Raw genomic sequence first — 12322 nt, forward strand, 5'->3', positions numbered from 1 at the left:
TGGCGCCGCTACGTCTGAAAACTCGCCGTAGATTGCCTACTCTGTGGTTCACAGATGAAACACGTTCGCTTAAGTAGAAAGCATGAGCGCAAATGGCGTTTAACCAAACTCGAGGTTTTCCATCACCATTCCGATCGCTCAGTCGGGACCGCCGATTACCGGCGCTGACGATCATGCAATAACCCTTTCAAATTTTAAAAGCGTGTCCCTCGAAAGGCTTACACAATTAGTTAGTGCGGCTAAACAAACAACATGTTTACTTGACCCGCTTCCAGCAAAACTATTTAAAGAATTATTTCAAATCTTTGGACCGTCCGTTTTAAATATACTTAATCTGTCTGTCTCCTCTGGGATAGTGCCAACAGCCTTTAAAACCGCTATCATTAAACCGCTACTTAAGCGACCAAATCTTGACCCAGACTGTCTCAGTAACTATAGGCCAGTTTCAAATCTCCCATTCATAGCAAAACTGCTTGAAAAGGTAGTAGCGCAGCAGCTTATTGATTACATGGTCGCTAATAATCGATATAATTCTTTTCAGTCTGGTTTTAGAGCTAATCATTCCACTGAGACAGCACTAGCTAAAGTGACTAATGATCTCCTCATAGCTATGGATTCAAACACTTCATCGGTATTGTTACTACTCGATTTTAGTGCTGCCTTTGACACTGTTGACTTCAATATTTTACTAGAGCGTCTTAAAGGTTGTGTTGGTATTTCGGGGTCAGCACTAGGCTGGTTTCATTCGTATCTATCAGACAGGACGCACCGAGTGGTCCATGGCAATGCGTCCTCTGAGCTCTATAAAGTTACGTGTGGTGTCCCACAGGGATCGGTACTAGGACCAATTCTATTTAATATTTATATGACTCCACTTGGGGACATAATACGTAAATATAATATTAGTTTTCAATGTTACGCGGATGACACCCAATTATATATGCCGTTATCAATGACAGATCCGCGGGACTGTTGTAATCTTAAGGCATGCCTTGCGGAGATCAAGCAATGGATGTCTCTCAACTTCCTTCTTCTGAACCCAGATAAAACTGAGATGTTGATAATTGGTCCAGCTCGCTATCAACATTTATTTAAGGAAACCACTATAAGTCTAGATAACCGTACTATCACTCAGAGTGATACTGTAACTAATCTCGGGGTAATATTTGACCAAACGCTCTCCTTTCAAAAGCACATTAAGAATATAACCAGAATAGCATTTTTTCACCTTCGTAATATTGCTAAGATTGGCCCAATCCTCTCGACCGGTGATGCGGAAATTAGTATACATGCATTTAGCACGTCGCGCCTGGACTACTGTAATGCATTATTCTCTGGTCTTCCCAAGTCCAGCATTAAAAGTCTACAGTTAGTACAAAATGCTGCTGCAAGGCTGCTATTGCGGACAAGAAAATTTGATCACATTACCCCAATATTAGCCAATTTACACCGGCTCCCGGTCCATTTAAGATGTGACTTCAAGGTTCTCCTATTAACCTATAAATCATTGCATGGCTTAGCGCCTTCATATCTGGTCGACTTAGTTGTTCCTTATGTTCCGTCTCGTAACCTTCATTCGCAAAACGCTAGTCTTTTAGTGACACCGAGGGCCAAGAAAATGTCTGCAGGGGCTAGAGCATTTTCTATTCGGAATCCAGAGCTCTGGAATGCCCTACCAATGGATATTCGAACTGCTACCTCAGTAGAAACATTTAAGACACGTTTAAAGACCTATTTCTATGATATGGCCTTTAATTAACCTGTAGTAGCCGATTCGGCTGGAGTTTGTTTTTGCTCCCTCTCCCCGACCCCACTCCCCCCACCCCTCCCCGGCTGGGGAGGTGGTTAGGTGACACCCAAGCTGATGACGGCTATCTAGATTCTCGTGGACCAATTCAGCATGAGGGAACTGCAGCGGATTACCCTCCTAGAGGACACTGCCAGGACAATCGAAGGCACCTCCGACAGCTCTTCGCTTTGGCCTGGACATCCACTTTTTGATTTCCATATTATGTATTTTATGTGCCCTCTTTGCATCCATTGCAGCCTGGTGATCCTGAAAGGGGGATCCTTCCATCTGTGGTCCCTTCTCAAGGTTTCTCATTTTTCCCCTGGTAGGGGTTTTTGAGTTTTTCCTTGCCCTTTTGGGAGCCCAAGATCAGGGGATGCTTTGAGGATAATTGTCAATTGATTGTCTATGTGAAGCCCTTTGAGACTGCTTGTGATTTAGGGCTATACAAATAAACTTGACTTGATCAAATTTTGAACCCTGCAGCTTATAGTCCGGTGCGGCTTATATAAATTTTTTCCGGTGATTTTTCTCATGACTAATACACTTATACACTAAAGGAATATAAGAGTTTGATCTTAAAGTAGTTCATTAGACATCCTGTGTATGAGTATGAAACTGTAAAGTGCTGAGTGTGTGACGGTGGAGACAAAACAAGATATGGGGGCAAGGATGTGCACGAATGAAATGTTCCAGAATAAACAATAACGCAGGAGCAGCAAGGAGTACAAGATGACCCAGGGGCAGCTGGTGGATAACAACTGGGGACTCTGTATGGAAAACTACAACCAGGAGGAGCGAGCAAGTGATTCTGCAGAAGAAGAAAGACCAATAAGAGCAAGCTAAAGTTAAATGCAGTATACACATAGCCAATAGAATAATGACAGAATGCCTTTGTTGATGTGCCATTTGCATATTGTGTAGTATAATTAATGGCTGGGCAACTCGGAAGTAGAGTACGTCTGCTGGTGGCAACAGAGGCGTACAGAGGTGTATTGAGAGGGACCCGAGACCCAGGTGATGTATTAGATTTGTGTGTTAGGAATAAATCCACTCGTGTGTGAAAATGCCGGCTTCCTGATACCTTTCTATTGCAGAACGAGCGCGCATATTGTTGGATGAGTGGCAGTTGGGTAAGGTCACAAATTGGAGTCAGATTAGTAACTTGAGTTTATGTTAAATTAGAAATATATTCCAACAACACTCATAAAAAGGCTGTGAACTGCTGTTGTGCTGTTATGTTAATAAAGGTTATGCGCCCCTAAATAATCATCCTTTTCCTCTTTCTCTTGGTGTATATTCTCTTACAAATGGGAATCAAACATTAAAAACCTTTTGCGATCATGCGGCGACATTACATGCATATTCTAATCTGATAGAGAGGAGGAAGATTTTGCTGGTTTCAGTGGACAGGAGGAAGACAAAGATGGCTCTCAGTGACTTTGTTGACTGGTATGTTTTTTTTTACCTGCCTAGTTAGTGCTGTTACTTCCGTGTTTACACAAAATGTTAATGTTATTAAAACTTTAGCCCAGCTAATGCTGTAGCTTCCATGTTAAGAACGAAATGTTAATACTATTAAAACTTTAGCCCAGCTAGTGCTGTTACTTCCGTGTTTACAACAAAATGTTAATGTGATGAAAACTTTAAAAAGGCTTTTTGTGTACTGTCTTTCTTTGTAAATAACTCGTGCGCATGTGCGGCTTATAGTCCGGCTTATATAAGTAGAAAACATTATATAATCACGGATTTTAGCTGGTGCGGCTTATAGCCCAAAATTTACGGTACATCAAACCCATCCAAGAGATGCAGCTGGTTCAGGCAAACATAGTAACAGAGCAGAGATAAAAGTATTGCCTAACGCAGTGTATTTCAACCGGGGTGCCGCGGCACACTGGTGTGCCGCAAAATATTGTCAGAGGAGCCGTGGGAAATTCTCCAATTTGTGTGGCTGTGCGGTGTAGCACCCAGCAGAGTAATCATGTCTTCCATATCAGGTGGCAGCAGCAGGTAGCGATATGCCTTGTCCTTGCAGATGAGAAAATTGGTGACGCATGGATGCAGCGGCAGGTATATGGGATGCCCATGAAGGTAGCATTGACGGCGATGTTGTCATTGTGGATAGCGAGACGAGTCGATAGTGAAAGTGATGGAGAGGTTTTTGAAGAGAAAAAATGCTGACACTGTACTGGTCCCTGGACAAAATCCGGACCCAGATGAGGGCCCTAGTATGAGTGGAGGTAAAAAGAAAGCAAAGACAACGCAATACCTGTGAAAATTCGCATATTTGTGGCTTTATGTGAGGAAATGGGAGCGGAGCATAAAGCCTTGCTGTTTCATACGGAGGTCCGATGGTTGTCGCGCAGCAAGGTGCTGGCCCGTGTGTATGAGCTGCGAGAGGAACTTAAAGTGTTTCTGACAAACGAGGGGTCGGATTACTCAAAGCTGCTTGCAAGTGATGAATGGTGTGCAAGGCTGGCATACATGGCAGATATTTTTTTATCATCTGAATGAACTGAACACACAAATGAAAGGCCGAAATGAAAATCTGCTAACAAGCACAGATAAAATAAATGGATTCCGTTCCAAGGTGCAACTCTGGCAGCAACGTGGAAAGTGGCAATCTTGAAATGTTCCCACTCACCAAGAAATGGCAAGATGTTAATACTGCTGCACTGTGTGAGATAATAGTTAAACATTTGAAAATTCTTGAGCAGAAGATGTCGTTTTATTTCTCTTTAGCCACCACAGAGTACCTTGACTGGGTTAGGTCAGCAACAGCTGTTGGAAAGGGCATGACTTTACAGGAGCAAGAGGAACTAACTGAACTGAAACAAGATCGTGGTCTCAAGCAAAGCTTTGCTGTTCTACCTTTGGACAGTTTCTGGTTGGCAGCTGCCAAGTAGTTCCCCATGCTGGCCCACAAAGCTATTTTTACATTGCTCCCATTTTCCACAACATATATGTGTGAGGTGAGCTTTTCAAGCCTGACTGCTGTAAAAACTAAAAACAGAGAAAGACTTAGAGCTGTGGAAGAAGAGCTTCGTGTGTGTCTTTCATCGATTCCTGCCAGGATATCTGCTCTGTGTTTATCCAAACAGGCCCAGGTTTCACACTGAGTGAGAATAAATGTGAACAATTGTGAAATACCTTTTGTCTTTGTTTTTATTTGATTAATTATTAATTCAAGATGTCCAATTCAACGTCATTCTTCAATAAAAAAAAAAGCTTATATTAACAAGATAACACTTATATTGTAAATATTAGTTTTTTTTCACATTTTCAGCTGGTGGTGTACCGCGGGATTTTTGCAATAAAAAAAGTGTGCCTTGGCTCAAAAAAGGTTGAAAAAACACTGGCCTAACGCACCTGTTCAAGAGGGAAACCAAGTCCAAGCAGAGTGGAGTGGGCAAACTTTTTGACTTGGGGGGCCGGGCTGCATTGGGTTCCAAATTTTGACTGGAGGGCCGAACCAGGAGCAGATGGATGTAGTGTTTGTGTGAAGTGATATAAATGACATGTAAAGGTCATTGCATTAAAGGTTTTGCCCTTTAGTAGGTAGTAAAGCATGGATAGTCGGAAAAAAAAGTTTTTGAAAACGAATGCATATATAACAGTATTAAAAAAATATTTCACCCCCAAACTACTCTCAGTGATTCTCATTAAATATGACACTGTTATTATGAATAACAGTTTCCATCACTTCAGCGGCTGCAGGTCAAGTTTATGTAAGATGTTTATCTTATGATGCGAAAAAACAAAACGGCAAACATTCTGACCAAATACATAATCTTGAAGAATCAGTGAAAGAATACATCCAAACAAAGTAATAAAGAAATCATAATGGCAACACAGTAACAGATATCTGAAAATAGGAGCAGAGCTTTAACTCACAAACACCTGGTGACAGAGGTGAGGAAACGGGAAAACACTTCCTTAAAGTCGGGCTTCAAATCTTAAAAAGTTAAGATTAGTCGTAAACAGGTGGTGCATCAATGTCCTTGAGTATCCAGCATTGTTTGAAAATGAGAATGGCCGCTAGTTTGAATTCCTGCATTTATTTATTTTTTTACAACAAACTCGAAAAACTCCCCTTCATTTTCAATGGGAACAGTGTTGTTGGTCTCCCTTTTATTGCTAGTGCATCATTGTCTGGAGCATAGGTGTCAAACTCTGGCCCGCGGGCCAAATTTCGCCCGTAGTGTAATTATATTTGGCCCGCGAGGCAATTTCAAATTAACATTAGAGCTGGCCCGCCGGTATTATATGGCGGCAGTGCTGTAACACCGCATTCATCGCTTGTATTACAAATCCCATAATGGTCTGCTGTTGCTTTGGCGCCCATACGTCCGTTCATGACTCCGCCTCATGCCCATATAAGTAGAATCCGTGTTCATTTTTCCCCAGAATGCACCTGAAATTCTCAAGATGGCGCTGCCTAGATTCGATACTCTTGGCTTTCGAGCAGCCGTCCACAAACTAATGGGTGACGTCACGGATGTTACATCCATTTCTTATATACAGTCTATGTGCACACCCCGCATCTCCGTGCCTCTCCCCCACACTGCGACCTCAAACGACAGCTGTCACTGTGTTACCCTACCAACAAATGGCGAAAAGAAAGGCAGAAAATGGAACTTTTCTGGACAGGTGGGAGACAGAATATCTGTTTATATGTATACAAGACAGACCTGTTTGTCTTGTTTGTGGAGCCAACTTGTCAGTAACTAAGGAGCACAATATTAGACGACACTATGAAACCAAACACCAGGACAAATATAAGGACCTGGACACGGCTCAAAGGAGCCAGAAAGTTAAGGAGATGAAAAGAGGTTTGATTTCACAACAGAAAATGTTCACAAAAGCCACAACACAAAGTGAGGCTGCTGTAAAGGGAAGTTTTATCGTGGCACAAGAAATCGCCAAATCAGCCCGACCCTTTAATGAAGGAGAGTTTGTAAAAAAGTGCATGATGAAGGTTTGTGACCAAGTGTGCCCCGAGAAAAACCAAGCCTTTGCAAACGTAAGCCTGAGCAGAAACACAATAGCTGACCGCACATGCGAGCTTGCCACCAATCCGCATGTCCAGTTGATGGAGAAGGGAAAATATTTTGTTTCTTTTTCCCTTGTTGTGGATGAGAGCACTGACGCGTCTGATACTGCGCAGCTGACTGTCTTCGTCCGCGGCGTGGACACAAATCTGTATGTTACGGAGGAGCTTTTGGGATTTAAACCTATGCATGGCACAACCACAGGGAAAGAAATCTTTGAGGAGGTTTGAAAATGTGTAACAGAAATAAACCTTCCGTGGAATAAACTTGTGGGATTAACCACTGATGGTGCGCCAACCATGAGTGGTAAAAGGAATGGACTGGTGGGCAGGATCTGTGAAAAGATGCGCGAAGAGAACTGTGCAGGTGAATTATCTGTTTATCACTGCATCTTACATCAAGAATCCCTGTGTGGTAAAGCGCTGAAGATGGAGGATGTTATGTCCACAGTAACACAAAGGTCTCAATCACCGCCAGTTTAAGTCTTTTCTGGAATTTTCTATGCACTTTTTCTTGCTACTCTAAGGCCTGAATGGTTGATTTATTCATAGTTGTTATGTTATTTTATTTTCAAATTTATTAGCCTGTGTAAGAAGCTAATTTTGACATCTACCTCAGAAGGCTGCAAACAGAAAGGAGGCATTCAATTTTTATTTAAATTGTATTTAATATGCCATTGATATGTTTTATTATTATTATTATTATTATTATTATTATTATTACTATTATTGTTATTATTAGTATTATTAGTGTTATTATCAACTTGATTTTGCAAGCCTGTACTTTTAAGTTATATAAGCCTTGCTTGTTCAATATTCATTGTAAAATCAAAACTTGTTTGATTCCATATTAAAAGGTTCCTTTGTTCAACCTTGGCCCGCAACTTTGTTCAATTTAAAATTTTGGCCCACTGTGAATTTGAGTTCGACACCCCTGGTCTGGAGTAAAATCTGTTGTGGCAATTCTTAGGATAGAGCCAAGTTGTCTGTTAACCTAGATCTGTGACGGGGTTTTGTTGATGTTCATGTGGCTGAAGCTCTGCTCACACATGTCGGAGGAGCCAAATTGTCCCCTCTTTTTTAAACACTCGGCACTCGGTGTCCGCCTTTCTTTTCCTTGGGCCACTCATTTTAATGGAAAGATTCCAGGGGAAGGTTTGTGGGTGACTTTAGTGTAAAATTATATCGAAAGCTCAGCGCGCGAATTACGAGAATGCTGATGTCACAGCCCACACTCGAAATTCGGCACTGATAGAAATAGAGCGCGGAGTGCTTTGGGTCAGTACTACTGAGTACGTACGTACATGCACTTGTGAGTGTGCACTGAGATTTCTGACATGGCTTCCATGAGTAAATGCGCGGGCGGGTGATTCCCCATCTACTGGGGAAATGCAGTCATTGCAGGGAAAATGACAAAAAAAAGTTTAATACCACAATTTATTCAGGTTTGGCGGGCCGGATTAAACGGCCCCATGGGCCGGATGTGGCCTGCGGGCCGTAGTTTGCCCATGTCTGACCTAGCTTGTTACATGACCACCCCCAACTAATGAATGAACAGAATCATCTGACCAAAGCGACACCAAAGCGGTCATCATTCTTGAAACAGGGCCACAACAAGTCAGGGCTCCCTTCCCTCTTGCGACTGACCCGCAAGAATTGACTGTTAATGGGCGTGGCCCTGAGCAGATCAGTATTTCACTGCCCACAGTCGATCATAACCACCAGAACGGTCCAGGCATAAGCGCGAGTGAGACTGATCTGTGTGTGACTCAAAGGTGGTCCCAAAGAACAACTGGACAGCATATAAATATGTATCGTCTCCTGAGGTCAGTTAACCAGTTAATGTGGGTGGTCAAGAAGCAAAAACCCACATTAGTGTTTAGGCCTGGTGACCATTCAAAACAGAGGCTAGTGTAATGGAAAGAGGATTAAGACCCAGTGGAACATTTGTAGGTAGGCACATCAGCTAAAATTGCCGCAATATAATGTGCGGCGTAATGACGTACTTCCGCTCACTGCTTTGAATCACAGCTTCAGGGCGTGGAACCCTAGACGGAACCCCAGACGCTGAGCATAAAGAGTGTCAAGGTTTTACACCACTTATGACCTCCATGACACCAGGGTAAAAATTAGACAATTTGATAAATTCATGGATATATGCCATTGATGATGGAAGAGTCACTGGTGTAAAATAATTAAATGTCAAAGGATTGGTTGCTGTTTTAAACCTGTCACTGTTTTTACAGATAACAGCCAAACCTCACACAAGCAAATACAATTTCAAAAGAAAGTAACTCACAGGAAATCTGTTCGAAGAAAGAGGGCAGCAGTTAATCAGTGTTTGGATTTCAGAAGTGGTGATATATAGTCGTTCTACTCACTTTGGTGCTTGTATTCCTCCCACCATTCCTCCGGCTATGACTGCTCCATTTGCTCCAGCTGCTGAGGAGGCCTTTCGAATTAGCTTGTACTGCATTTCAGCAGCAGCGGCACTTGAGTAGGGCAGTGATTTTCCAAGAGGTGGGTGGTGTGGGGAGTGGGAAGGGAGGTTTTTAGAAGATGTCAAACCCAAAGGGATAACACTGGAGTATGCTCGGTGTGGGTAGGAATGTTGGGGCAGGTGAGGGGCAATAAAATGAGAAGGGTGGGCGCTTGAGGAATGGTAGTGATGATGGTGATTGTGATGATGGGAACGACGTTGGTGGTGATGGTGTGGTGGATGTTGAGCAGAAGAAGGAGGTGGCACAAAAGATTGGCAGAAAGGCAATGGGCGATTGCTTCGCTGTGGTTCCACCAACAGATGCTCTCTCTCTGGAGGGGAGGAGCATGTGGAAGTGGCTGACCGATGCAGTAGGGGGTTATGATGCTTGGGAGACTGGCCATACATTTCAGCATCTCTTAGTTTTGAACAATGAAAGGAGGCGATGTCGCCACCTTCCGCTGGAGAGCAGGGTCTTCTGGATGAAACCTCAGAAATGTTCAAACCTGATGGCGCCCCTTTGTGAAAACCATCTTTTGCAGCCATTAAGCTGTCATATGAAAGATTTCCGTTATGAGCTAGGTGAGGAGGTGGAGGACTCTGATTAGCTAAGCTTTTGAACCTGCTTGAGGTAATGGTTGTTTCAGAGACCTGGGCACTACATGCTGAGGTTTGCATGGAACCAGAGGATTGAGAAGCAACTTCTGACAGGACAACAGAGCCAGAAAATAAGGGGTAGGAGCGTTGAGAATAGTCAGAGATTTGGCTTTCTCTACTCTCTTTTCGCTCCCCTCCAGGTACTCCCCCCTCTCTGTCAGAAGTGTCCCTCTGGTCCAAGCTAGGTTGTGAGCAAAAACCAGGTTGATGGATGGATTGAATGAGGGATGAGGTTGAGGAGGAGGAATCCCTACTGATAACATCCCTCTTTCCTCGACTTAACTGAAAGACAAAAGAAGAGAAAGAACAGTATGGTGAAGAAGAAGACATTTGTATGACAGTTTTATATAATGTAATGACATGACATTCAACCTCCCATCTATCCAAGACTTGTACCTGTCCAGGACCAGGAAACGTGCAAGCAACATCTCTATAAACCCTTCTCACCCAGGTTACAGTCTGTTTGAACTACTCAAAACCAGCAGACACAGAGACAGCTTCTTCTCCTTGTCTGTTGCTCTGATGAACCCACACCACTCTTAGAATCTCAGAGTCATTGCTGTGCAATAACATCCTGCTTTCCACACCTTTTTTGGGATTGTCTACACTGTTTGTACTATGTGTCTTTTCTGCATCCATTGCAGCCTGGTCATCCTGGAAGAGGGACCCTCCCATCTGTGGTCTCTTCTCAAGGTTTCTCATTTCCCCTAGTTGGAGTTTTGAGTTTTTCCTTGCCCTCCTGGGAGTTTGAGATCAGGGGATGTCTGAGAATTTTTGTCATTTGTCATTTTCACATGTCCTGAGTGTTGTTAGTCACCGAAATGTTGAACAGAGACTGTGATGTACCGGAGTCAAATACCTTGTTTGGCACGGTCAAACATGGCGGATAAAAACTCTTGAATCCTGAATCTTGAATCCATTCACTACCAGACCATGCATTATCCCACCCACCCAATCAACCCCAAAACACCCACCCATGGTTTTCAACATTAGATACATATGGCCAATGGCTACAGCCAAGTGGAAATGGCAGAAAAAGACAGAGCAAAGACGTACCTTTTGGTCTATTTCTATATATATTTCTACTGTAAGATTTTGGGTTATGTAATGCGCCAAGTACATTTGAGCGGCTCATGGAGTATCTGTTTGGGGACTGTTGCTATCACTCTGTATGTTTGTATCTCAATAATTATCTCTTGCTTGCTGCAGCACTATTTGGACAGATTGGAGGCGATCTTAGACTGCCTGGGAACCTAGGGATTAAAGATAAAGCTCTCCAAATGTAACTTTTGAGAGACATGTAAAGTACTCAGGTCACGTTTTGGCAGACAAAGTTTTTACGGATCCAGATAAGGTGGCAGTAGTACTGAATTTTAAACAACCTGATAAAATGGTAGACCTTAGATTATTTGGGGGGTTTCCTTCCAACTATCAACGGTTTATCACTGGGTTTTCTAATATGGCTTGCCCTTTGAATCGTTTGGGAGCAAAATGTTTTCCCTCATGTAGTAAGGGAAAACTCCAAGGAAGCCCTTGGCTGAGTCCTGTGATGCAGTTTTCTAAGGATTAAATCAACTCTGATAAAAAAAAAAAAAACACCCTACCTGTAATAGCTGGCTCTGGTCATCGCAAAAACAAGAAATAATCAAGAAAGCTGGAGGTCTCGTACAACGTGGACCCCGTCCGGCAGGCCATCGCCAACTCCTGGCCGATGGACTTTGATGACTCCAACGCCAAACGCGACTGGGCCTGGAAGAACGACTATGACCTGCCCGAGCTGGTGCAGACCATGCTCAACTTCCTCAGCGGCGACACATGCATGGCCCACGCCGGCTAGCCGCGCCTGAGCTAAGCTAACGCAGCTTTTTTGTACATAGTGTATCAGTAGGTCACGTTTTTTTTTTTTTTTATCTTGATAATCTGTTGTAATTGTATCTACCGGATGTGAGTGAACGGTGGCACGACTTGCTGCCGCTGCTCTCCGGTCATTTTTTTAATACTATTTTATATCTCTATGGTGACCTTGAGTGCCTTGAAAGGCGCCTTATAAATAGAATGTATTATTATTATTATTATTATTACTGTCCTTGCCTATGCAGATTTCCAGAGGCAATTTGTTTTGGAAATAGATGCAAGTTATATTACAAGAGCATGGGTTTAAATTGAGACCCATAAAAAAGCTCAGCGCCGCCTGTACTTTCTGCGGAAACTCAGGCGAGCAAGTGCTCCTCCTGCCAACATGACCACGTTCTACCGTGGCACCATTGAGAGCCTGCTCTCCAGTTGTATCGCTGTGTGGAGTGGTGGCTGCACTGAATACAACATAAAGGCCCTGCAGCGCATAGTG

General features: G+C 43.1%; 2 protein-coding genes across 10 annotated transcripts in view; one reads left to right on the forward strand and one right to left on the reverse strand.

Moving 5' to 3' along the window:
• LOC147056219 (uncharacterized) overlaps positions 1–12322 on the forward strand; it is a 239053-nt gene that overhangs the window by 75669 nt on the left and 151062 nt on the right. The gene's annotated exons all lie outside the window — the stretch shown is intronic.
• LOC147056220 (palmitoyltransferase ZDHHC5-A-like) overlaps positions 1–12322 on the reverse strand; it is a 169558-nt gene that overhangs the window by 17058 nt on the left and 140178 nt on the right. For 8 of the 9 annotated variants that reach the window (XM_085911350.1, XM_085911355.1, XM_085911349.1 and 5 more), the window contains one exon: positions 9221–10257. In XM_085911350.1, the coding sequence (XP_085767476.1) occupies positions 9221–10257 (1037 nt within the window). Of the gene's footprint in view, positions 1–9216; positions 10258–12322 lie in introns of those variants that run through there. The other variant, XM_085911351.1, reaches the window with a different exon arrangement.

This window comes from Syngnathus leptorhynchus, chromosome 5 (assembly GCF_054491065.1).
Source record: "Syngnathus leptorhynchus isolate UIUO chromosome 5, UIUO_Slep, whole genome shotgun sequence".
NCBI lineage: Eukaryota > Metazoa > Chordata > Actinopteri > Syngnathiformes > Syngnathidae > Syngnathus > Syngnathus leptorhynchus.